Genomic DNA, 27,905 nt, shown 5'->3' on the forward strand with positions numbered 1-27,905 from the left:
GCAGCTTTCACATTATACCATGCTTAGCACCAAGTGATTCAGGAGTTCTTTATATAAACTGACTCACTCTTCCTCCTTCAGAGCAAGGATAAGGCCTTGTTTGATTTCTGGAGAGGAATTTCAATCAGCAGTGATTCTCTCTATTGAGTTGGGATCATTGGAATATACTTTCAGAGGAAAGATCAAAACGACTCTCATCTGTAAAGGGTACATTAGCCCATTGGTGTATTGTCAAATTTTTATGGATGCAACACCAATCAAAAACGTGCTCTGCGATGAGCTGTGTAAAAGGGAATGCTGACTATAGGTCTTTGAGCATATACTTGTCACAGATGTCTTGTCACAATTTGTCAAGATATAAACCTCATACCTGTGCTTGAATGGAGCTGACTTGCAATCTGATCTGCCATAGTGCATTGATTATGTGTTGCTATTATAAACAAAAATCTGTTTTCATGCTCCATGATAGATCGAGGGCAACCTCTTATTAAATGTCTGAAACACGTTCCATTGGTTTGAAACGCTACCCAGATCCTTGATACAATGCTATGTGAGATTCTAAACTCTCTGGTAATATCACTAATTCTGTGGTGGTGTCGTGACGTTGTTCTCTTGATGTTCGAATCCGCCATCTTGTTAAAAGTCACTTTCATAAAATAAAGGAAAACTAATTGTAAATTGATCACTGATCTAAGGGTAGAGAAATTTCTATTATACTGCGCCACTCTATCCTTAGATAAGTCTATATGAAATAGTAGGATCAATTCAAAATTAGTTAGCAGTCTTTTCACTCATTCAGGCCGAAGTATTTATTTTCTCTCTTTGGGATTCCCGCTAGATTCGAATTTTTGTGAACGGTGCAGTAAAAAGAATTTCAGGCAAATACAACAGTTAGGTTAACAAATAAAGCATTTAATATAGGTCATATAACACTTACATAAATTTTACTTCTAATTTGAAACAATAGAAATAAGTCAAACATTAAGTCAAGTCAATTATATTAGCACAATCTTCCAAGTCTTCACATACACCCTCTTAGCTTCTGGGTTATAAAGTTTTTACACTTAAATGAATATAATAGAACATCCAATCTAATTAGTTTTCACACATTTTTCAGTCATGCTATAAGTTCAAAATATTACAGGATCTAATAGCTGAAAATATCTTTCAAACAATTCCTATCTTCAACTCTCAATCACGAAGGATTTCCACAGTTAAAGTTAATATTTCACTATGATAGACCTTACCGGAAATGGTTCCTAGAACATCTATTATGTTGTGAGCAAACTTCTGGAATTTACTTATCACACTTAAAGAATAAAAACACATCTACAAAACTTATCCGCAGTTATACTTAAAGCACTATCAATTACGCTTCAGAATTCTTGACATCAATTAGGGCACTTCAACTATGCTTATTACCACTCATAAATTAATTAAAACACTGTGAGGTTCTCTTTAGGGCAATTTGGAAATAAGCTACAATACTAGATCAGCTGGGTTATTCAGAATTCTTCCTTGAATGTTCAGCTTTTTACTTTATCCGATTGTAGCTTTAATTTTCCTTCTATTATTACTGCTGATTTCATTTTCAGTTAACATAAAATTCGTTACGTTCTTGCTCACTTATAAAAATTATCCACTTAACTCCTACCCTTAAGAACCTTTATTTACTTCTACTTCTTTATTTTATCACCCTGCTTCCTTTCTCTTCCAAGTTTCCATCCCCACTCCTTACTTTTTATATATTTTTTTTATTCTCTCTTCAGCCCACGCTCTGTTTCACTCGCGCTTGTTTATTTCACGCGTCTCCATGACAACAGCCAAACAAACATTCTCGCCAATGTTAGATAAGGCTATACTACTATATTGAGTCATTACATACCGTTAAGCTTTATACACAAATAGGAATAATTAGAATATTTGCTTTTCAATAAATGTGTAGTTAATATTGCAAATATAAGTTTCTATAATATTGTCATAACAATAAATAAAATAGCTTAATAATATTTAATACTGAATCTATTTACCATTAACACATTTCTTTGATTAAATAATTAAATAATTGATATAATTAAGGTAGTTATATGATATCAAATTATATTTACGTTATTTACATTAAATAATATTTACAAACGCAGCCTTTGTGATGGAAAATCATGTTGGATTCTGAATCAAATAACATTTATTCTATTTTCTACATAATTAGAATCCAACAGTGGCCACCTTCAAGCTGTCGAATAATTTTTCTTTGCTTGAAATCATCTAGATGATATCTTTAAGATATCAAACAGATACAAGACATCCAAGTTTGCAATCTTATTTCTTCATGAAAAGAGCTTCCTTCAAACACAATTTGCTTAGCACGACCTTTTGCCTTTTATTTCTGTTTGAGTGCTACCATGCCACTCCTTTATGAGTATTGGAAAATTTGAATGTGTGCTAGCTTTCTACTTGCAGTGATCAGTTATACAAATTGCCACAACCTGATTCATCTGAATTTGCAGTTGTAATCCTCAGAAATAGTTTGTCCTTAGATTTTGGACACAAGTGTATTTTGTTAGGAACAGAAACCAACTGATCTATGTAAAGCAGAATATTTTTAAATCACGTAATTCTTTTTATCACAGGAAATGAGATAACATTGAAATTTTTCCGGGATCAAGCATTACAGCATGCTGTCTTACAGTTCAAAAAGACAATAGCTAGAATTCTGTATTAAAAAAAAAAAAAAAACTGGCTTGCATAGTATATATTATATGCCACAGCTTAGTGTGAGCATGTTAAATTACCAAAATTGAGCAGGCGCTCATTTCAAGTTCACCTTCAACCTAACAGCTGTATATTTCTCCCTCTCTAATGCTATGATAGACTTAATTCCTTTGCCATTTAAAAGTTCGAATTGACTACTTGATTTTAGCATCTGGCCCTATGACAGGCTTTCTTTCATTCTGTGAAGAATGAAATTTTTCTGCTTAATAAAGTATCCTATGTATTTATTTATGTTTATACTGTTAAAATGAGTTGCCTGAGTTTTTCTACACATCTAATTTGACTAAAGACTCAGTAGCTTTGATTAAGAGGTGAATGTTCATATTAGTTTTTTTAATTCCTTTACTTGCCTTGGTGTGCATACATGCCAGTAATTACATGGATGTGAAATGCCTATTGAAATTAAATTAACATTTAAATACTTTTGAAATAACATAGACACAAGCATAAATGAATTGATTTGTTTCATTCATATGGCCGTTTGGAGGTTAAATCACACCACCATATATGAATAAAACAAATTATGAATTTATTCAAATTCACTAATTCAAATCAACTTCCCTGTTTTGGGTAAATTAATGTAGTGATTTTTGTTGAAATTAGAAGAGTGCTTTGTTGTTATTGCTACTCTTAACTGTATCGTGTGTATGTTCTTTTATTTGATCTGTGTGATGGGGAGTATCCAGTATGGTTTGACTTGACTTCTCATAATCATGGTAAAGTATGAATTCTGTGTATTCTTTCAGGCATTGTTAATGATCCGTGTCATTTCAGAATAGGCTATCCTGTATGCATGGTATTTTATTCTCTTGAATGTGCTGAGAGATTAAGTTTGCATTAAGAATCCCTGTCTATCTGTGACTTGGGAAAACAGATAAGGATTGCTAGTTTGATGTGTTGTTTAAAAGTAGTCTGAAGATTATGTAGTACTTTGGCTATTTTTTTCAATTTGTGTTGGATAGCAAGAATGGGAATGATTTTGCTGTGATATTAAGGGTTCCAAGGATTCATTTCAGGAGGGCACTCTTACTATGAAAATCCATAATCTGCTCATTATGCCGTCTACTCCTCACGAATTGCATTTTATCTCCCTTGCCTGTATGTGGAATGAATTATATAATATTTCCTTCTTCAGGATTATTATTCCTATCATTCTTCCAACTACACTAGTGAGACATTTTTTCTTAGGAAGACCAGATGTACTATTTCATTTGTTTTTACAGGGATTATAACCAAAAAAAACTGCATATTCAACGACAAGCAAATAGCCTTGATGTTATGTGGTAGGTTTAAGGATAATATTGTATTGTTGGATTGCAGTGGTATGATTCTTTGCATCTGTCATTGAGTGTAAGAAAGATGTTTTTAAGCAGTTTTACCTTTTTATACTGAATTGTATTTCTGGATGCTGGTTATTGAATAGCACGAATAATTTTAGGTTATTATTACATAAAAATCTCCATGTGGTCCAAAGGCTTATTACAATGTATTTTTCAGTGTGCAAGTGATCCTCTGAGTTCTTGACCTATTTTTGCAGTATGCCCTCTGAATTTCATTTCTCTGACCTCTATGACTCCCTAGCCTTGTAAATTTCTTGTAGACCAATTCGTGTATCATAATACATGGCTCCATAACTCAGTTTAAACCTTGCAAAATAAGCAAATTGCTCATAAGAACGTGTAGTTAACAGACATGAGATACTGGCCTTGTAGCTTTATTTACTTCAATTATAATTCCAAACAACAGTCCAAGCATTCTAATCATTTCAAGTTAGAATGCATAACTTAACACTTTATCACATTAATATGCACAGTTATTGTATTTGTCATCTTGCAGCAGCTCTACATCACTTAACATTTGTCTATTCCAGTTAGCAATCAGCTGGATATTCTCCCTGCTCTCAATCATTCCCTATATCATTCATGCACAAATTAAATAACAATGGGAGTACATTGTTAGACACTGCCTTCTCTTGGTTTCTGTTATGTCACATAAAATTCTTTGGTGTTTGCCTTTCAGCCATCCTATTATCTATGTCACCAGCTTTATATCCATTTTTCTTTGCTCTGGTTTATGTAATATATGGTATTCTATGTGATAGCATTGTAGAATCAGTTGTAACTGTTTCCTTTATCCAACTCGACTGCCACCTTATGTAAAAAGTGAATAAATTACTCAGGCAAGACCTATGGTTCACAACCCCCTCCCCCCAGCAATAGAGTATCATATTCCTGTCTGCCCATTCCTGAATTCTGTCCTTACCAACTTTTCCAATACTTTTATAATCACTCTTAAAATGAAGCATAATTTGCTGCTTCTATCTCAGAGCCCCCTTTATGTAATGAACTATTTTGCCTTCTTTCCACTCCCTTGGGACCATGGCAGAGCTGATACTGGAGTTAACAGCCTGGGCATGGGCACTGTCAGTTCTCTTATACCTTCTTGTAATACACAGGCAAATATCCTAGCCATTCCCACAGCAGTATTCACATTGGGGGCATGAATACTACAAAATCTCAATGCAAATACTGCTGTGTTCATTTTCCTCTACTAGAGATGAAATAGCAAACAGGTGGAGAGAGTACTTTAACAAAGTCCTAAATTGTGATGAACCTACTGTGTTTTTCAAACAGAATACTTATACTTGTCAACCAGGAATAATTAAACCTTCCCTAGCTGAATTAGAGGAAAGTTGCTCAAAAACAGCAAGGTACTAGGTACTGATGGAATATAGGAATAATGGATTAACCACTCATATACATAAGCTGGTAAATTTAATATGGGAAAACAAAGAAATACCTGCAGAATGGAAAGAATCGCTAATCATTCCAGTTTATAAAAAGGGAAACGAATATGAAAATTACAGGGGAATATCACTACTGTCAGCAGGCTACAAAATTTTGTCTAATATTATACTGAAAAGAATCTTAGCTTATGCTAAAGAAATATTGGTGAATATCAAGCAGGATTCCAAAGAAATAGATCAACAGTTGATCAAATATTTACACTTAGATGGGAATATGAAATGAGAATTTTCTAAAAATTGGGAAATTAGAAAATGAAAAAAAAATGGGAATGCCAAAAAATGGATCTGAACCTTTTGATATTAAGACAGGATTGAAACAAGAAGATGCCTTTCACCCATCCTTTTTAATTTAGCATTAGAAAAATGCATATGAGAAATTGTAAAAGATAACATAAACATATCAGTAATTTTAGGGTATGCAGATGATATATGCCTTGTTGGAGAAAATGCTGAAGACATTCGAACAACATTTTAGAAAACTCAAAATTGCTCTGGAAAACCAGGATTACAAATCTATCAGGATAAAACTGAATATTTAAATGTATGCAGAAATCACAATTAAGGGGAAAATGAACATTTTAACATTGATAACCAGAAATTTAAAAGTGCCACCTCCTTCAGATATCTTGGAACATATAATTACCCAAGATAATAAAATTAGTACAGAAATAAAAGCTAGAATACATCCCTCTAATAGATCTTATCATTCACTACATCATTTATTATCTTTCAAAATTCTATCAGGCAGAGTTAAAACAGAAATATATAAAACAGTCATTAGACCTATCGTTTTGTATGGAGCAGATCTGGAGCTTAACAGACCAAAATGCAAAACTGTTGCAGATCTTTGAAAATAAAATCCTCAGAAAAGTCTATGGACCTGTAAGAGATAAAACAACAGAAAAATGGAGATGATGACATAACCAAGAGCTATATGAATTCTATAGATGGCCACTTATAGTTGATAAGATTTGAGCAAACAGATGGCTTGGACATGTGGAAGGAATGAGTGAGGAGAAAATGACCAAACAGTCATTCAAGATGAAGCCTGGTGGAAAGTGACCCACAGTTGACCACAGATGCATTGGGAGAATAATATCGAAAAAGACTTAGATGAGATGAGATGAGATTCAGAACTGGAATAAAAAGCTCATGACAGAAAGGAATAGAAGCTGGTGCATTCACCTTAGAGATTCAATTAGCTTAAAAAAGATGATGATGACGAAGGCTAATCATGGAGTCTGAAATTTTGAGGATAAGATTTTGTTTGATGGACAATGGAGAACATCATCATCAGAATATTTATTTTTTGTCATATAACATTTAATGATACAACATTTTAGAGGGTTTGTGTGTTTTTGTTGTTATTCTTGAAGGATATAAAATAGCTAGTCTAGAAAAGTTTAGAATCCTATCTATTGAATGTATATAAAAAGTAATATTTCTTTCCACTGTACAAGTTGGCCGTTCATACAGCTATTAATAAATTTTGTTTAATCCTTTATCCAAGTGTAAGCAAGCAAAGTTTGCACCTGAAGTATCTTTAGGACTGAGGCAACTCATGGTAAAGGTGGACCAAGCTCTCATCACTCCTTCTCTTAGTATCTCCCATAATGCAAAACACATCTCCTTGCAGACATGTATAATGCTATGCATTAAGGGAAGGGCCACTACCCAGACCGGTTTCGACCTTTATTGAGGTCTCGTCAGTGGGAGCCAGAGCCAAAAGTGGTGATACTAAGGTGGAAGCAATGGCGGCGTCATTTTTACCTATACGAGTTGCTAAAAGGTGTCTCACCTTATTATTAAATTGCTCTGGATTTAGAGAAAGATGTTGGAAGTTCCCCCCCCCCACACACACACACTTGGTTAGACTATAATAAATTTAGTTTAATCCTTTATCCAAGTGTAAGCAAACAAAATTTGTGCCTGAAGTATCTTCAGGACTGAGACAACTAATGGTAAAGGTGAACCAAGCTCTCATCACTCCTTCTATTAGTATCTCCCATAATGCAAAAGCACATCTTCTTGCTGACATGTATAATGCTATGCATTCAGGGAAGGGCCACTACCCAGACTGATTTCGACCTTTTAATAATTAATTTAAAGAGTAATTTAATAATAAGGTGAGACACCTTTTAGCGGCTCGTATAGGTAAACATGACTTCTCCATTGTTTCTACCTTAGTATCACCACCTCTGGGTCTGGCTCCCACTGACAAGACCTCAATAAAGGTCAAAACTGGTCTGGGTAGTGGCCCTTCCCTTAATGCATAGCATTATATGTCCAAAAGGAGATGTGTTTTGCATTATGGGAGATACTAATAGAAGGAGTGATGAGAGCTTGGTCCACCTTTACCATTAGTTGTCTCAGTCCTGAAGATACTTCAGGCACAAACTTTGTTTGCTTACACTTGGATAAAGGATTAAACTAAATTTATTATAGTCTAACCAAGTGGGGGAAAAAAAAACTTCCAACATCTTTCTCTAAATCCAGAGCAATTTAATAATAAGGTGAGACACCTTTTAGCAACTCGTATAGGTAAAAATGACGCCTCCATTGCTTCCACCTTAGTATCACCACTTTTGGGTCTGGCTCCCACTGACGAGACCTCAATAAAGGTCGAAACCGGTCTGGGTAGTGGACCTTCCCTTAATGCATAATATTATACGTCTGCAAGGAGATGTGCTTTGCATTATGGGAGATACTAAAAGAAGGAGTGATGAGAGCTTGGTCCACCTTTACCATGAGTTGCCTCAGTCCTGAAGATTCTTCAGGAGCAAACGTTGTTTGCTTACGCTTGGATAAAGGATTAAACTAAATTTATTTTAGTCTAACCAAGTGGGAAAAAACTTCCAATACAGCTATTAAATTGTGCATGGTATCTCCATTTGAGTGAGAAATAACTGTGTGCTATGCAATGTTTGTAACTCAAAAAAGTTGATTTTTATTTTGTTTTTCTGTTGGGTAATTATCTCTCGTGTTACATGGTTTTGTGGTTTCTCTCTCTTAGAACTCATGGATTTGTCTTAATTATATTTTGACACCTATATTGCACTACTGGAAGACCCTTGATTATACTTGAATCCAAAATCCCTTTGCTAATATTTATCTGTTGCTCATTTAGTTTATGTGTAAATGTTTAGACCCAGAATTTATTATTATTATTATTATTACTATTATTATTACATGACATCTCCAGGGAGGACACCTACTCTACAAACTCTGTCTTCACCACTCATCCGCCAACTGCAACTACTATCATCATCTACACCAATGCCATCTACCGCCGACCAATGCCCCATGGTGGGATTCGAACCCACAGTCTTTTGGCCGGAGAGCAGATTATCTAACCACTCCGCCATTCAGGCCGGCATGTCATGTTATGTCATGAAAATCATTGAACCTTTTACCAGCTAATTTTGCATGTCTCTGCATTTTACTATGGAAAGCTATAGTTAGGACTGGCAAACCACAGTTTAGATTTTGGAATCAGCAGTGGCAACGAAACAATTCCCAAACCTCAACAAGTATACCTGCATTAATTTATCAAAAATATGGGAGATAGTCATTTTAAGAACAGCTCGTAACACCTGTAAATTTATTTTCTTACATCACTCCAGTTTTGAATTATTCCCACTCATAATTGGTTGTTAGTGCTAGTGTGCTCTTGACTAATGGTTCATGCCCTGAAGATGCTGGGTGGAAATCAGTGATATGTTAGTAGCTAAATAAATAAATGTCTGATGTATTATGTTCCTTTGAATGCTGTGATTTATACTGCCATACCTCATATGAAAAATAGCTAATTAAACTGAGGACTTCAAGCATTGCCAGGCAGTTTTCTAGTAGTGAGTATACACCTGTCTCGTACAACTAACCTGTCATTGGCCTATCTTCCTAGATATCTTTTGATTTCATATGTATTAATTGTTCATTATGCAGTGAAACTTGTTCAAATTGGAATCGCAGGGGACCGAATATAGCAAGTTTCTGCATTATACAAAATTGCAAAAAAAAAATTAAATCCATTAAACTCGTATTACATGGTACATACCTATTTATGAGTGAAAATCTGTGGTGTTGGCTCTTGTATGTAGGTGATACTTGTAGACCTATGTTATTAAAATAATAATAATAATAACACATTATTAAAGTACTGTATTAATGCTCTATTACACTGCGCATTACATGTTTCCAATATACAACTCATTGAGATTTCTTCCACAGATCCAACAAAGAAACTTGTTTCCACTTTTTGTGAGCATGTCTTTTTGAATGCAGTCCTTAACTGTATACAGTAGTTCAAGAAGGCTGGAGGAGTTTGAATCAATTGCAAAATGCATTATTTCACTGATGCAATGAAGAGCCTGTTCGTGTGTATGAATTTTCGTTGAAATATCCTGTTCTCTGGCTGCTGCTTCTCCTCCTCCACATCTTCATTTTGTGTATTTCTTACTGCTAGTAGAGCTGTTGCAGATTCAAGCTGTAATGTGTGGCTAGATGGTCATCACTCTGAACAAAGTTCTCTGTATCACAGGAAAGTTCTTTTCCTCAACAGAGATTAGATATTGCAGCAATGTTTTCACTCGCCTCGTCCAAATTATCTGTCACATCACTTTCCCCAAACCCAGCTTTAGCAAAACACTTTTTTACTGTTTCTGCTTTAATTTTCTTCACTGCAATCCAGTTCACAGCATCCAGAACCGATACAGATCTTGCTAATGCGTAAGCGCTATTGGCTTCTTCTACATTAGAAATCAGAGATTGCATCAGAAATCGTCTGTAGTGCAATTTGAATGTGTAAATAACACCCGTATCCATGGACTGTAATACACTTGTTGCATTTTCTGGGAACCAGGTGATTTTCACATTTCAAAGTGTTACCTTTGGGTGGCAGGTAGCATTGTCAAGAAAAAGGATGACATTTCTTTCCTTCTTCATTTTTTGCATTAAACATGTTTAACCACTCTTCCAGTGTAGCTGCAGTTATCCAAGCTTTTTTATTGTTTCTCCAAATCACTGGTAAATTATTAATTTTCAGGTTCTTGAAACATCGTGGCTTTGCTGCTTTTCCATTTCTCCCACCATATTCCTACACAATAACACTGTAAGTCTTTCTTTGGACATTTTACCCCTGGTACAATTTTCTTCCTTAACAGCGAGTGATTTTGTTGTTAATGCCTGAAAAAATAATCCTGTTTCATCCGCATTGTAAATGTTTTTAGGTTCATGTGGTGAAATCAATTCTAGAAGTTTTGGTTTCCACTCACTCACTATACTTTCATCCACATCTTTAGATTCCCCACAGACTTCATTCCACACAATATTATGACTCTTCTTAAAACTATCCAACCATCCTGTAGATGCCGTAAACTGATCATTCCTGAGAGAGATTTGGCTGCTGCGAGAGCTTCACTTCGGACCATTGGACCGGATATGTGACTGTTTTTTGATCTTGCATCCGTGAACCACTCCCACACTACCTCGTTGCTGGTTACCTTTGCTTTCCTCTTCATTCTACTATTTCCTTGCAGCCACTCGTTCATTATTTTATTCTTTTGTTTAAATGTGTTGCATACTTGCATTTTGCCACACTTAAAGCATCATTGTTTCCCATACTGAGAGTTTATCCTTTTCTTTAGTTTCAATGACTTTGACTTTTTCTTTTAGCAACAACGGCATGTACAATTTAGCCATGATGCAAAAAATGAACTGATCGGTTTGTTGAAATTTGGGTTACTGAAATGTTTGGACTTACCAGAAACTGACCAACATTAATTCTCAAACTGAACGTAAAAGCAACACAAGTGCCAAAATCTAATAAATATAGGTGTATTTTTAAAACACTTTCCGATTTATACAAGTAATTTTTAATCATCATCGTGCATATCAAGGATTTAGGCCTAGCTTGGCCTGTTCCGGCCTTAGAAGTCATCGTTGAATCTTTTAAGAGGAAGTCCTGGTTTTCTTTTTCCTAATGGCTTGTTTTGGTAATCTTTCTATTTTCATTCTTTGAACCTGTTCCATCCATTTATGTTTATATTTTTTAATTTTTTCTATTACTGATTCTTGTTTAATTCTTTCATAATTTCTTCATTTCTTTTGTGATCAAATAGAGTATACTTTGCAGCTTTTCTCATAAACTTCATTTCTGCTGTTATTAATCTTTGTTTGTCTTTTGTTTTATTGTCCAGATTTCACTTCCATACAATAAGACTGGTAGGGCTAATGTACTGTATACTTTTAGTCTGGTTTGTTTTTGAACGTTTGGTTTAAATATAGAGTTATTAATTTTGCAATTTTTACACATATATCTTTTTCATTTTCATACGTGATCATACATCCTAGGTAGTTAAATGAATTCCTGTTTTTTCACCATTTATTATTTTTAATAAATTCTTCAAATATTGCTTTCCTTTTTGTGTTGTTCAGATTCCGCATTATACAAAATAAATAACACTACAATGTAGCACTTCTTCTGGCTGGGTAAATTTTCTCCTACAATTAAGAAAAATTGTAGGAGAAAAAGTCAAAAGAACAAAAAGGGGTTCATGCCAAATAGAGGTTGTCAAGGTCATGTGTTCACTCTAAGACAGATAAGAAATCATAGAAATATAACAAGGATCTGTATTTGTGGTTTTGTAGATCTGAAAAGGCATATGACAAGCTGCCAAGAGTAAAACTGTTGAAAATGCTGCAATCAGATTATGTGAACAGGACATATAATATCTAGTAATGCAGTTAGAATTAGAGATGGTACAGGAAGACAGTTCAATGTAAAATTAGGTATGAGACAAAGTTCCACTGTTAGTCATTCGCCATATTATATGGATTACATTATGAAGGAAAGTGGCTTTGGGCTTAATATCAAATGGAGCCAGACTGTGAGTTGGAAAAAGGCTGGAAACTAATTAGGAAAATTTTGGTAATTTATCAGTGCCATGCCATGCATGACTCTGCAAGGCCTATAGCAAATAAATGCATTTAATCTTTGTTATTACTTTATAATGGCATTAAAATGGTTATCCAGTTTAAATTTGAATAGCAGCACACTTAATAGAATCTCAGAATCAGTTTAGCACGACAGTATCACGTATGATTTACCCATAATAAATAGCATTTCAGATTTTCAGGAGAAAATCTTATACAGGAGGTGGGTAAGTTTTATTTTGTTTTTCCTTCTGTCTTTTAAAATCAAAAAGAATACTTAGTGTATGTACAGAATACTCCATTTTTATTCAAGGAATGTTTTTACTTTCCAACATAATTTAGGAATGTGCTTTTGCAACAAAACTACTGATTGCATATCATACAGTAGTTACTTAATGATTCATTTAACACATCAGATTTTCTTCCTATATCATTGGTTGCATTTTCAGAATTTGGTTCCATGTGAACAGCCAGTTTATCTTCTCATAAAAAAAAATGTATAACCAGAGTTGATTTTTATGTGTGGTTACTTTGAATGGAGTGCAGATATTACAGTCCTGATCTTTCTCGGGACTCTAATATCTGCAGTCTCTAGTCTTTGGTCAAGTGTTTCACTTCTAACCCAGCTCTCAGGTCCATAAGTTAAAATCGCTTTAAATGCTGTTGTATACAGCTGATTTAGTGTTTTGGCTAATATCTCTCTTATTCCATATAAATTTATTCAGTTGACTTCCTACCATACCATCTTCCCTAAAAATTGTGCCTAAGTAGCTGAAATGTTTTATTTGTTGTGTAAGTTCTCCATTCATAATGCAGTTGATATTTTTAATGTTTCTGCCTATTTTCATTGTGTTTGTCTTTTTTAATGCTGACCTTCATTCCATATCTATTATAACAGTTATGCACTTTAGTCAGGGAATGTTGCAGACTTGTAGCAGATTTATTTAGAAGTATAACATCATCTACGTAAAGCAAAGCGCTGAGATTAACATTTCCAATTTTGATGTCAGGTTTAGTACCACTTTCCTTCATAATACGATCCATATAGATAATGAATAAGAGAGGGGATATTGGACATCCTTGTCTGACAGCAGATTTAACATTAAGCCATCTTCCTGTACTTCCTTCAATTCTAACTGCTGACTTACAACTCAAATAAAGACTGAGTATGGCTTGATATAATTCCCCATTAACACCATATAACTATAGCATTTGGAATAACTTCTCTCTTAGTACCTTGTCGTATGCCTTTTCCAGATCTACAAAACTTAAATACGGATTTTGTTATATTCCTACGATTTCTCAACTATCTGTTGTAAAGTGAAAATCTGATCCTGACATTTCATTTTTATTTTCTGATATTTGGCCTGAATCCAGCTTGTTCTTCACCATGCTTCTCTTTCACATTCTTTCTCAACCGTTTCTCAAGTATACTTGCATATGAACGCTCAGTAATGAAATGCCTCTGTAATTCTCACATTCAGTTTTATTTCCCTTTTTATATATGGGTACTATGAGAGCTCTATTCTAATCATCTGGAATTCATCACTCTGTCCAGGCCTTCTGAACTATGCAGTGCATCCACTGTACTACTTTTATACCTCCATACTTCAGCATTTCTGGTCGAATATCATCTACTCCTGCTGCCTTTCCACATTTCAGGCTTTTGTTCCTTTTTTCTACTTCAAGTATAGATATGTATTCCTGACTGCATGTCTGATCAGTGTTTTTTTATCACTGTGTTATCATTACTGGTTGTTTCATTTAGCAGTTTTTCAAAATAATTACTCCATACTTCAAGGATATCTTTTTCTACTGTTTTCGTGTCACCTTTATCATCTCTGATTTCTTTTACAGCATTCTTTCCTCCATTTCTGAACTTCTTCAACAACCTCCAGAATATATTGCTACCTTCTTGATATTTATTTTCAATATTCTTGCCAAAGTCTTCCCATAACTCTTTAGCTAGTTTATCACAATATTTAGCTTTCTTACATTTGTCTCTGTATTCTCTAAGAGCACAAGTTGAGTTATTTGCCAGGAACTTTTGATATGCTTTCTTCTTTTTGTTCACTGCCTCTTTAACTTCCTGTGTCCACCATGCAGTTCTGATTTTTCTATCCTTGCACACAACCTCACCACATGCCTCTCTGGCTGAATCAATCAGTGTTTTCTTCAGGGCTTGCCACTGAATCTCCAAAGTTTGGTTCCTGCTCTCAAACTCTTTCATTTTTTCTCGAATAATCTTTGTGTATTTTAGTGTAGAGTTCACATCTGAGAGCTGCTCAACTTTTATTCACTTTAAAACTTTCTTACATGTCATTCTTTTCAAAATGAAATTCAATTTTATCCTGCTCAAGACTAAATGGTGATCACTTCCAATTTCAAATCCTGTGTACACTCTGGTGTCCTGCACCAGTGGGAAAACATCACTATCAACAATAACATAGTCAATGAGACTTTTCTTATTCCTTGCCTCTTCTCTCCATGTGAATTTGTGCACATTTTTATGTTGGAACATTGTATTTGTAATAACCAGTCCTTGTCCTGAGCAGAAATCCAACAGGTATTTGCCTTTATTGGCTTTGCTCTTTTCTCCAAATTTTCCCAAAATATGTTTGTATGTCTGACAATCATTTTCTACTCTGCTATTTAGATCCCAACAAGGACCAACTTTCCTTTTTCATTGTGTCAGTTGCTTTCTCTAAAGCGTCAAAAAATTCCTCCACTTCTACCTTAGTAGAACCTTCTATGGGATCATAGGCACAAATAAGTCTCATTGTCCAATTCCCCATTCTGATATTTGCCCACTTCACTCTACTTGAGACTACCTGCCATTCAAGAAGATTAGCCTCGTATTTAGTGTTGAATACTATGGCTACTCCTTCTTTTCCTTGATTGTCATTGCCTGAATATAACATTTTGTATTTATTGCTCTGAAAGATCTCACTAGTTTTGTCTTTTTTGTTTCACTCACCCCTATTTTGTCGATCTGATACTTATCTAATTCCTCAGCTAGCTCCATTTCTTTGCCATTCAGGCTTCTTATGTTGATAGTATCGATTTTGAACTCTTGTGATATTGAGTTGGAGTAAGTTTTAGGATTTTTTCCAATAGCTGACTTTTCGCTGTTTGCCTTTGTTCCCTGGTGAAAACAATGGGGTCCTTGTTTAACCAGGCGACGCCCCAGCCGGCATGAAATTCTGTCATGTTGTACCATCATCCGTTCAGTATCCGGGTTGATACCTAACAGGGTGCACCACAAGAAGGTGAGGGTTGGGCATTAGGTCAGAAGCCCTGGTCGGTTCTCCGCATTCCTTTGAAGGCTATGTGGAGGTCTCCTCTCAGTTATATAGCTTCGACCTTTAAGCACTCCCCTTTATTAGCCTTTTTATTATAATTCAAAAAAACTTTTTTCTTAACCATGCATTTGCAAAATGTAAATATTAGTGTGCTTTTCTTTGAGATGGTTCATATAATGCATCTTTATAATTAATAAACAGTTTATTAAAATATTGGGTTATGTTTGTGCATTTAGTGGAGCTTGCTTGACTTTGTAACATGTCCCTTTCTGCTTTGAGCAGGTTGGGACATGTTACACATTTGGCAATTAGTGAAACGTGCCATTTCAAGTCTTTTTTTTCTGTAGAAATTTTTGCGTAAAATTAACATTCTTGAACTGTCTTCATGGTATATATACTTTTAGAAATTAAAAAAATGCAAACAATTATGAATTTCTCTTAATTATCGTTGAATTATACAACTAGAAAGCAAAAAAGTCTTTTCCCTTACATAAGTTTGGCTTCTCTATAAAGCATGCATAATATGTCCAAAGTACATCAACCTCTGTGTAGCGATCATTGCCTCCAAGGAGCATTTTGTCTTTATACTATCTAAAGCCTTCTTATTGATCATTCTTGTAGTCTATGGGATTCTTAATAGTCTCCTCACCACCCATAATTCAAACGAATCTATTCACTTTCTGTCTTTCTTCTTAATAACCCAGCTTTTACATTCATACATCACTACGGGAAATACCATTGCTTTGACAATTTCTGACTTACATGGTCTTACACCTCTATCTTTCATACTTTTTGTCAGGTTTAACATTGCTTTTTTTCCCTATGAGTATCCTTTTAAATTCATCTTCACATTTACCATCATTTCTGATTCTGGACCCCTAGTAAATCATAAATTTGCAACGATTTCCATTTTGTCTCCCTCTATTATAAGTTCATTTAAATTGCCAGTAGCCATCACTTTTGTTTTGCTGAAGTCTAAATTAAGCCCAGCTTTGTTACTTTCCCTCTTAATCAATAAAATCAACTGCTACAGATCTTCCTTAGTTTCTGCTATGAGGTGGGTTGTATCATCTCCATATCTTAAATTATTTATTTTCCTGCCACAAATCTTAATACCATCTGGATATTTTTCTAAGTTAGTCATTCACATAATATATTCACTATAAATGCAACCCTGCAGCACCCCTTTTTCTACTAATTTGTACAAAGACTGTTTTTACTGAAGCTTCTTGGTTGCCATACATCAGTATGGCTCTCTTATCAAGAGAATTAGATGTTCAGGTATTTTCATTGATTTCATTACAATCCATAGTCTGTTGTGATCCACACAATCAAAAACTTTCTTATAATCAATAAAACAGATGAATACTTCTGAAATTCTTTTGTTCTTTCCATAATCAATCTCATGTTTGCTATCTGATCTTTAGTTCCTCTGCCTCTACTGAAGCCTTCCTGTTCTGTGGCATCTCTCTCTGTTCACGCCTTTGTTGGATCACTTTCAGCATGACATTACTTGCATGCGAAATTAAATGATGGTTCTATAATTCTCACAATCTCTGGGAGTTGATTTTTTTTTTTTTTTTTTTTTTTTTTTTTTTTTTTTTTTTTTTTTTTTGAATTGGGATGAATACTGATGTTTTCCAATCTCTAGGCCATTATATTTTCTTCCAACCTGTTGACAAATTTGTCAATATATTCACTACTTCATCCCCAGCTGCTCTCAATAGTATCTTTGTTGATATCACTTCACTTTTCATATCATGAGCTCTTCAATAAATTTTCTCCTTTCAAATTCTCCTTCAGTGTTATTATCTTTCTTGCATAGATCCTCTACATACTCTTTCCATCTTTTTTTCACTGCTTCTTCCATCGGACATTTTTCAGAATTACTTTTTAAACTTCTAATCTAGGGGTAAACTTCCCTGTAACATCTGTGGGAAGTTTGCAGTATTGAGACCATATTATGATGTAAATAAAGAATTTAATAAAAATAAGCAATTAATGCCTGACAAGTTTCGTAAGATTACATATCATCAGGGAGATACTACTGGTACATAAAAGTTTTACAGAACAAAAGCCTGATAATGTTAGTCTTACAACTTACAAAACTTGTTGGGTTTTAATTGCTTATTTTTATTAAACTCTTTATTTACATCATAATGTAGTCTCAATACCAAAAACTTCCCACAAAACTGCTAAACCACAAAAACTTAAGTCTGCTTCCCTGTAATATTGCTTTCTTCAATTTCTTTCACCTTTTGTTTAGATGTTTTTCCTTATGTGTTAGTAGATAGGCAGTTAAAGTTTAGGGCAGGGGTGGCCAACCTTTTATAGTTCGTGCGTCAGTTTTTTCATTTTTTAGTTAAGATGCGCCATACAAACTTACACCACTTTTCAGCCCTTTTAAAATATGGTAATATGGATATATTTAACAGTTATGCATAAAAGGATTTCATATAAAGACAAGATAAACATTAATTATTTTATTGATACTTTTGAAATTGCTTCGTTTTTGCTAAGCTTGTAATGTTTGGAGTTAAATCAGTTACAGAAAGCATCAAACAGTTTTTCAAATTTCAATCAGTCAGTCGCGACCATAGTTTGTTCCTAATTATTTTCATTGATGAAAATGCTTGTTTGCATCTGTATATAGTTCCAAAATGACAGATATAACTCTGAGCAAATTTTCTCAGTTCTGGAAAATGTTCACAGGGTAACGATCGCCAGAAATTAATTATATCAGAAGCATCTGGGAGTGATGGAAATTCATTAAATTTCATTTTCAATAAAGAATTGGTTTTGAGATCAATAAGTTCCATTTGTATGTTACTAGGCATCGTCAAGATTTTTTGTTTAGTAAGTGAAAAGGGATTTATAAATGGCAAAATCGCTAAAATGACTGTTAAAGGACTCTTGCAATAATCTGAGTTTCTCGGTACATTCACTATGTGCTTTTAAATGTGGAAGTTGACTTAAATCCCTGTTTTCTAACTGGGAGATGAACAGTTTTATTTCATTTTGAATGCACTGATGTCATTTACTAGGCTAGGAAACAATTTGTTCTTGCCCTGCAGTTTCAAATTTAGATCATTGAGGTGGCTGGTAACATCAACTAAAAATGCTAAATCAAATAGCCATTTCTCATCACGCAGCAGGGCTTTTTCCTCATGCAGCTCATCCTTCTCTTCCAGAAAATTACGAACACTTTCTTTCAGCTTCCAAAATCTACTGAGAACTTGTCCTTTAGAAAGCCAGTGCACCTCACAATGAAGGATGAGATCACCATATTCCATATCTAGCAGTTCACAATATTCTCTGAATTCTCTTCTGTTTAACCCTCTTGCTCTAATTTTATTCACACACTTTACAACTGGTATCATAACATGCTTCAAATTTAGAGTTTTTCCGCACAGAGATTCTTTGTATAATACAGTGATACTTTAGTAGAGAACGACCTAAAAACCTTTCAAGTAAAGTTACAGTCCCAGAAACTCTACCTACCATTGACGGTGCTCCATCAGTGCAAACACTGATGGGCTTACTAGAATCTAGTTGTTGATTTTCTAGACATGACTTTACTTTGTCAAATATGTCTGACCCCTCTGGTTTTTCCATGAAGTGACTCAAGCCCGATAAGTTCTTCAAAGATGTTAAAATTACCATCAATTCCTCTTATAAAAATGCTTAATTGGGCTACATCACAAATGTCAGCAGATTTGTCCAAGGCTAAAGAATAGAAAGAACAAGAATGAACATGGTCTTTCAATTGCTCAGTAACATCATGGGAAAGTTCTTCGATGCATCTTGTAATTGTTTGCTTGGACAGAGCAATTTGGTTTACTTTTCTTTCAACATTCTTATCACCAAGACATTTTACAAATTTTTTGCGACAGGGCTTAACAACTTCCTCTCCATCAGAGAAAGGCTTGTGTTTTTTTAGCCAACACAAAGGCACTTTCATAAGACGCCTCTAGCATTGCCACACTTTCACAAATATATTTTGTCTCTTTTTTATTTCTTCCTTTTTCTTAACCACATATTCTTTCCGCAACTCAGACCTAGGAACTAACTTCAGATTTTCTTCTAATTCAGCTTGATGTTTTCTATAGTGTCTATTAAGATCATGTCTTCTATTATCTGAGAGAGTGCTTTCACAAACAATGCACAACGGTTTTCCTGAAAGATCCGCAATAAATAAGAACTCGTTTTCCCACGGTTCATTAAACTAGCACTTGCTATCACCTGCTTTTCTTCTGCTCATTTTCTTTTGCAAAGTAATGGGTAACTGATTAAAAAAAAAAAAAAAAAAAACTTAAGTATAAAGAGCTAATAAGCTTCATTTCGGCAATGAAAACATTACTTAAATTAAGGGGATATTAAATCCCACATAGTTTTAAAACCGAATAAGAAACTCAAAGATTGGAATCAGAGAGTTTCTTGCCGAATATAGTAAACTATAAAGTATCGGCGACACTAGCCTTAGCCAATGCAAGTGACCCTAGTACGTAGTACAATACCGGACGACTTAATATCCCCTTAATTTAAGTAATGTTTTCATTGCCGAAATGAAGCTTATTAGCTCTTTATACTTAAGTAACTTAATGGTTGCACCTGTTTGGAAAACACGTTTGCAGAGTACATAAGTTCTTTTTGCTATACACTTTGGTATTAGGTCTAGCTACTCACTGATGAAGCCTCAAAAAAGGCTGAAACCGGTCTGGGTAATGACCTCCCTCCATAATGTAATAACAGCATACATTTCCTAGGAAATGTGTTTTTACATTATTAAGAATAGCGATCTGAACTTCCCCCACCTTTGCAACGAGTCGTCCGGTATTGTACTACGTACTAGGATCACTTGCATTGGCTAACGCTAGTGTCGCCGATACTTTATAGTTTACTATATTCGGCAAGAAACTCTCTGATTCCAATCTTTGAGTTTCTTATTCGGTTTTAAAACTATGCGGGATTTAATATCCCCTTAATTTAAATAAAAAAAAAAATTATTTCAAAAAGTAAAGCTTATTATTAAATAATTTATTTAAATTATTTTATCGTTTTAAACATTATGAACATTCCAAAAACATTCATAGTTTTCATCTTTCTCTCTCTCGTAATATATTATGTCCAATGAAATACAAGATTGTTTCCTGCCATAAAACAGTCGATCAGCTGGCAATCACACACACAACCCAAACATCCTCATTATGAAAGCTTTGCTGATGATCAGTTAAATTTTAGGAATAAACCTACTATACATAAATAAAAAGGAAAGATATTGTATAAAAAAAAAAACCATACAAATACACTGAATAATTGCAGGTTTCAGTAATCAACAAATTAGGGTAGCAGGCAAGAATTTGACATATGCATTCAAAATGAAAAAATTTATTTTTAAATTTACAGAACTATATTAAGCCTTCATGAAAACAGAAATCTTAAAGAACTTAATTTAACAGTTCTTAAAGAAAACTTAAAGAACTGTTAATAAAAACATATATAAGTTCAAAAACACAGAATTGTTCACTCACATCGAATCAGAAGTTCATCGAACGTTATGACACGCATGTCAGCATTTGCCTGTGCCTGTTGCTTCAAGATCAAATGAGTATAATAAGCGTGCACTCTAGAATTCAGTGGTAGGTTAATTGTGTGCTTATATATATATATATATATATAAATCAGAAGAAAAATTTTTTTAAATTTTTCTCTGGGGTTCAATGTGCCACTTTTGCCGCATGCACCATAGGTTGGTCACCCCTGGTTTAGGGGATACATAGCAAAAGTGGCTTATCTGTATTAAAGTGACCCATTCTGTTCATCTGATTCCTAAAATCTGAACTCAAGTTCTTCTCATTTCTTTCTTTACCAGTTTCAGTTTTCCTTGATGCATGCTTCTTATATTCCATGTTTTTATTTCATGTAAATCAGTAAAGCAGAGGTTGTAAGTTTTTCCACTTGGTCATACTATTAAATTAAAGATATCAAGAAATTATATTCTTGGTTTAATCCTTTATTTGAATGTAAGTAAAGTTTATGTCTGAACTATTTTCAGGACTGGGGCAACTCATATAAAGGAGCTAATGACTTCACATCACTTGCCTTAGTATCCCATAATGCAACGCACATCTTTATGGACATGTATAATGCCATGCATTATAGGAAGGGTCACTACCCAGACCCAGAGGTGATACTAAGGTTGAAGTAATGCAGAAATCATATTTTCTTATACAAGTAGCTGAAAGGTGTTAAAAGCTTATTATTAAAATACTCTGGATTAAGGATAGTTGTTGTAAGTTGTAAAAGAAGGCAGACTGCTGCTGCAAGAAATGAAAAGTAAAATTAGGAAAGATTGTGGGGATAAAGGAGCAAGAAAGGAAGAAGAGTAGGAACTGGTTTATAGATAAAATAACAGATGTATATTACATGATATAAGGCAAGGTCCAGCATCAGATACCTTGGGTTCGCCTCTCCTGTAGTGAGCCCTTGAGGCTATTTCTCTTTACTGATACATAAATAAAACCATTAAAAGTATAGATTTATGAAAATGCATTTGAGTAGTGTGTTTTCATAAATTTTTACTTGGAATGGTCCTTTTGTATATTTTGGGGAAAAAAAACTGTATAATTATTAATAGCAAAAAAAAAATTGTGAAATAGTCAAGAGGATTACATTATGATACTTTGCAGATTTTTGTTTTTTTAACCAAATTTTTTTATATGAGAAATGGTACTGTGGTTCATTACTGTTGCTCTTCATTATGGGAGAGTCACAGTGATATTAGAACTTATTTTATGTATATATCAAAATTATTAAAGTTTTTAAAAAAGATGAATCTCTGCTAAACTTGCAGAAAAGTAGATATATTTTAAAACTTTTAACCATGTTCATTATAATTTGTTTTTAATAGCTTGGAAGGATATAATTCACGATTATAAAAGTGGTAAGTACTAAAAGCTTTCTTAAATTCATTAATAATCATGCCATTTCTTCCTTAACATGACTTGATTTTTCTATTGTGTTTGCTTAAAAAGCATTAAAAAGGGCTCTTTTAGTTTACTAGCAGCATTCAACACTTAGAACGTAACAGATATTTAATATATTCTAATTTTGTATAATACATTTAGTTTAATCCTTTATCCAAGTGTGAGCAAAGAAAGTTTGCACCTGAAAATATCTTCAGGACTGAGGCAAGGTGGTGCATCTGTTGGCAACTTGTAGCAAAAGTGGACCAAGCTCTCATCACTCCTTGTCTCAATATCTCCCATAATGCAAAGCACATCTTGTGGACATGTATAATGCCATGGATTAAGGGAAGGGCCACTACCCAGACCAGTTTCGACCTTTATTGAGGTCTCGTTGGTGGGAGGCAGACCCAGAAGTGGTGACACTAAGCCAGAAGCAATGGAGAGGTCATATTTACCTATATGAGTTGCCAACCGGTTTACCGCCTTATTATTAAATTACTCTGGATTTAGAGAAAGATGTTATAAGTTTATTTTGCATGTGCCTGAAAATGTCTTCAGGACTGAGGCAAGGTGGTGCATCTATTGGCAACTTGTAGCAAAGGTGGACCAAGCTCTCATCACTCCTTGTCTCGGTATCTCCCACAATGCAAAACATATATCCTTGCAGAGATATGCTTTATACATATCCTCAAGGAGATGTGCTTTGCATCTCAGACTATGGAGATGTCTGCTTAATAATGATAATGGAGAGATGTGGCTAGATAGAAAAGGAGGTTGGAATTTGAAGGAAGGGATTTAACTGAGGGAATGTATTACAGAGGATTGAGCTATGTGAGAAATTGGAGTATTGTTGGATGGTGGAGCTGGTGGGGGGGGGGGGTTGAGAATGTGTTGATGCAGATAAACAGTAGACTGTATATAGTAACAGTGTGATAACTATAGGGATGTCTTTAAGAGAGCCAAAGTTGAGTATCTTTGATAAAAGAAATTGCAAAGAATGTAAGGAGTAGGATGGTCCAGCTAAGGCAAATGATCAGTTTGGTGACAAAAGACATTGATAGTTGTGTAGCATATGTTTTATAACTGGAAAATAGAGGATTGTAGATGATAGAGGAAGATAAGTTGATGGGGATAGAATATGAATGGACCTGCAGATAAAGCAAGAAAAGCATTGTCTGTAATCATTTACTTATCAAATTAGCACATGTTCTGTACATTGAGGCAATTGGATAAAGTTTAGTTGATTTCGAAAGTTTTTTTTTACAATGTAATTTGACACATATTGTATTTGAAAAATGAATACTACGAGTTAGGAAAGAAATTTTTTATGTTTGTTCAAAAAATGTTTTTAATTACCTTTCTTTTGAAATATGCATATTTGATCTCTGAACAGCAATCTCTTGTTAAAATGCTGAATTTTCCTTACAATAGCCTACAATTAATGAAAATAGAAGAAAATACAAAAGTTAAACTAAAATAAATTGCTGGCTGACTATGTAGTTAGATATCTGCTCTCTAACCAGCAGGCTGTGGGTTTAGCTCCTGCTATTAGCACAAATGTTTTGTAAATGTCTGAGGGAGGTGAAGTTCATTTGCCTGGTGTGATACCACCACTTCCAGTGGTCACGATCCTCCGCCACCAAGTTCTGGTGGGACTCCCAGACGTGTCCACCCAAGGTTTTGGATATAGTCTATCCAGCGAGTCCTTGGCCTTCCCACCCTCTGGCTTGACAAAGAGGGGAGGGCCTGCTGGTGGAGCCTCTCTTGTGGCATTCTGATCAGGTGCCCATACCATCGTAACTGATCTCTCACCCCAGAGAAGCTGCAGTTGCGTATTGAGGGTTTTCCAAATTACAGAGCTTCTTCATAAAATTATACAATTTTAATATTTTCCTTATAAACTTTTAAATACATTCATTTTTTTTTTCCAGTCTTGGTTTAAATGGACTATCCTTATGGAAAGATATGAAATGTAGTTAATTAGTTAAGAAAAAAATTTATTCAAGAAGAACTTTTCTTTCAGAAAGCATGTTATTTTTAAAATACAGCTCTTGCTACTCACTGGCCACTAAAATTGGCCACCGGTGATTTTGAAACATTTGTAACTATATATACCAACAGTTCTCAACCTTTTTTAATACTTCTGCTACCAAAACCAAAATTGAAAAATGTTCGTTGCCACTTAGCAGTGGCAAAGAACACACATCACACTCGACTGACATCTTATGACTAAAATTTCCCAAGCATTATCTTGTGAGATCTCAATAAGCCATATTATATTCATGGAATTCATTGCATCTCTGAAGTATGATACTTTGATCATCTTTGATTCTAGGAATGTTTTTTGCAATGAATCTTATGACTAAATTTTCACTAGTAAATATAATTGTAATATTGTAGTGACAGAAATTAGAACCAGCTAAATGAAAGGGAATGTTGTTGTAACATTAAATTATGTGAGCAGGTGCACATGATACATAATTATGTCAGTTGACACAAACCCTTACTAAATCCTCAATGCTGCATACTAACTTACTAAAGCAACTTACAAGTGCACACTGACAGCAACACTGTTGTGCAAGAAAGTTTTCCAGGAAAGAATGGAAAACAGTGTGAGATAAAATTTGCTCAAAATTGTAAGCTTTCCAAGAAATATGTAGCAATCCTCTTGGAGGTTGAACAAACAAAATATTTGAAAATAAAAACATGATTTGTCAACTCTTGCTTGAAGGTAAAACATCTAATTATCGTTAGAGGGGAAGGGAGTTTAATATTTTATTTTTCATAATTTCATAAATTTTAAAAATTCAACTGATCATTATTCACATACCACCAAATCTTTTTTCCATGTACCACCAGTTGAGAAACACTGGTATATACTATTTTGAGTTATTACTTTGTAGTATTTTGCATATGTGAGTAACCTTTCCTTTGTAGGATTAAATTAGTACATGAAATATGACTTTTTTTGAGGGAGAAACAAAATGTTTTAAGTTAATCTATCCTTTAAAGAAAAAAGTATTAAACAAATTCCCTTCTCATCACTTATGTTAAATAAGTGAATATTGTGCTGCTGTTATCTTTCACTATTTTATATCTTTATTTTATTTTATTTTTTATCCCATTCCAGGAACAGCAGATTGTGCAAATTCCAAAGTTCGTTACTATAGTGATCTTTGATGTTGACATAAATTTTATCTCTCAGAAGAAAGCAAAGCAGTTTTCAGTTCCTGGATTTCGATGATTATTGCAAGCAATTTGATTTCCCATTCCTTTCCTTTCATAGGAAATCAAGAAGACTGCAACAGTAGAATCATAATTGATGATTAAGGTCAAAATTTTATGGAATATTTAAAAAAAAAAAATAACACAATGTCTTATAACTGCTTTTTTCAGGAAATGCTTCAAAATTTTAGAAAATGCGAGAAGTGTTATATATAGCATTCTGATCAAGAAGACAAGATTTTTTTTTTTTTTTTTTTTCATCCTGTCATTTCAGTGAAAAACTGATCAGTGAATTTTTTTTTTTTTTTTCCAACAGAAATTCTGCATTCAGCTGTGATCCTTCTTCCCCCCTCCCCCCATTTTATTTTTAGCAGATTGGACTGTTGGAACAACTTCAGAACTTCAAAATGCTTGTGTGCCACCTATTTTATATAAAAAAATTATATATATATATATATATATATATATATATATATATATATATACACCCACAAACATGAATATATATTTCATGCTTGACAAAAATTGTTAAAGTAAATCGGATATTATTTCATTTTAATTCTGAGGAACTAAATTTAAATAGTTTATAAAAGTTAAATTCTGTTTATAACATCCAGTGTCATGTTCATGCTTCCCATTCTGAGGCTTTTATAATCAATGATAATAAATAAACAGTAGTAGTTCTCTTTATGCATTAAAGATAAGATTTGAAGTGTCTGTAAATAAAAAATGAACTACATATGTTGCTGATCCATCACCCATGAGATATAAAATTCCAATTGTAACTTTATTTCATTCATTATTTTTTGATTATTTATGATGAATATTTTGGCATTTAAAGTTAGAAAACATAATAGTTTATTTTTTTTAAATCAGACAGCTTCAATCTGTTGAAAGGAGGCATTTCTATTGGTCAGTTGTTTGTTGCCAACATGTCTAAGCAGCCATTGAAGAAGAAAAAAAAAAAACTTTGTAGGGGAGAGAATGTAGATGTGTGTGTGTGAGTGAGAGATAGAGATAAAAAAATGGAGTGTGTGTGTGTGTGTATGAATAAATGGAGTTTGTGTGTGTCTTATATGTATGAATAAATGGAGTTTGTGTCAATATATGTATGAATGAATGGAGTTTGTGTCAATATATGTATGAATGAATGGAAATTGTGTGTGGTTGGGAGTGCGTGTGTGAGAAGTGATGTTACTGAAAGGGACAAAATATTAAAAAGTCTTGTGATTTTTGTAGTTAAAAAGCATTTTTATTTTTATGAATACAACAGGCACATATACACAAAATTAGGGAAAAGAAAACCAGGACATCCTCTTAAACAATTCAACGATGACTTCTATGGCCGGAACAGGCCATGCTAGGCCTAAATCCTTGATACGCATGATGATGACATATACACAAATTACAGTCATTGTGCTTATGATGGTCAGTATACTGTAGATGTGGATCACGCAGTATGGTATTGATATATGCAGAATTTAGTAGAATGATATAATGAAACTAAGCAAAAAAAAAAAAAAAAAAACCATGGCAAATTTTAATTTCACTAGGGTGCCTATCCTGGTTTGTCTTCCCACCCCATAACTCCTTCCACAAAATCTTTGTTGAAATCAGTAGATACAAAATAGTTTGTGTGTTTGATGAGAATTAATGCCATTTATAATAGGAGTATAATAAATACAGATAATTTTTGCAGTAAATGCAACATATACATTTGTTTTTTATATAAGTTATTATTCATTTTTGAAGTGTGCTTATGTTGGAAGAGTGATACTATACAATATAAAGTATTCAGATCAGTGTTTTGGTATATCTGATAGTTGCTAAATTACAGAGGGAGCATCTTAAATATGAATCAATAATACCTCTGTAATAATTTCTGAATTGAACAGTTCC

At 33.9% G+C, this 27,905-nt stretch overlaps 1 protein-coding gene across 1 annotated transcript in view; it reads left to right on the forward strand.

The window, feature by feature from the left end:
• The window catches only part of LOC150109987 (uncharacterized), a 192,505-nt gene extending 165,253 nt beyond the window's left edge, over window positions 1-27,252 (forward strand). Inside the window, exons 5-6 of the mRNA XM_090397521.1 lie at window positions 22,724-22,756; window positions 25,912-27,252. Coding sequence (XP_090253647.1) covers window positions 22,724-22,756; window positions 25,912-25,961 — 83 coding nt within the window. The 3' untranslated portion in view covers window positions 25,962-27,252. The remainder of the gene's footprint in view (window positions 1-22,723; window positions 22,757-25,911) is intronic.
• Window positions 27,253-27,905: the final 653 nt, after the last annotated feature.

The sequence above is a fragment of the Typopeltis vanoorti genome, chromosome 1 (genome assembly GCF_054136105.1).
Source record: "Typopeltis vanoorti isolate ZY-2024b chromosome 1, IOZ_Tvanoo_1.0, whole genome shotgun sequence".
In the NCBI taxonomy this organism is placed as follows: Eukaryota; Metazoa; Arthropoda; class Arachnida; order Uropygi; family Thelyphonidae; genus Typopeltis; species Typopeltis vanoorti.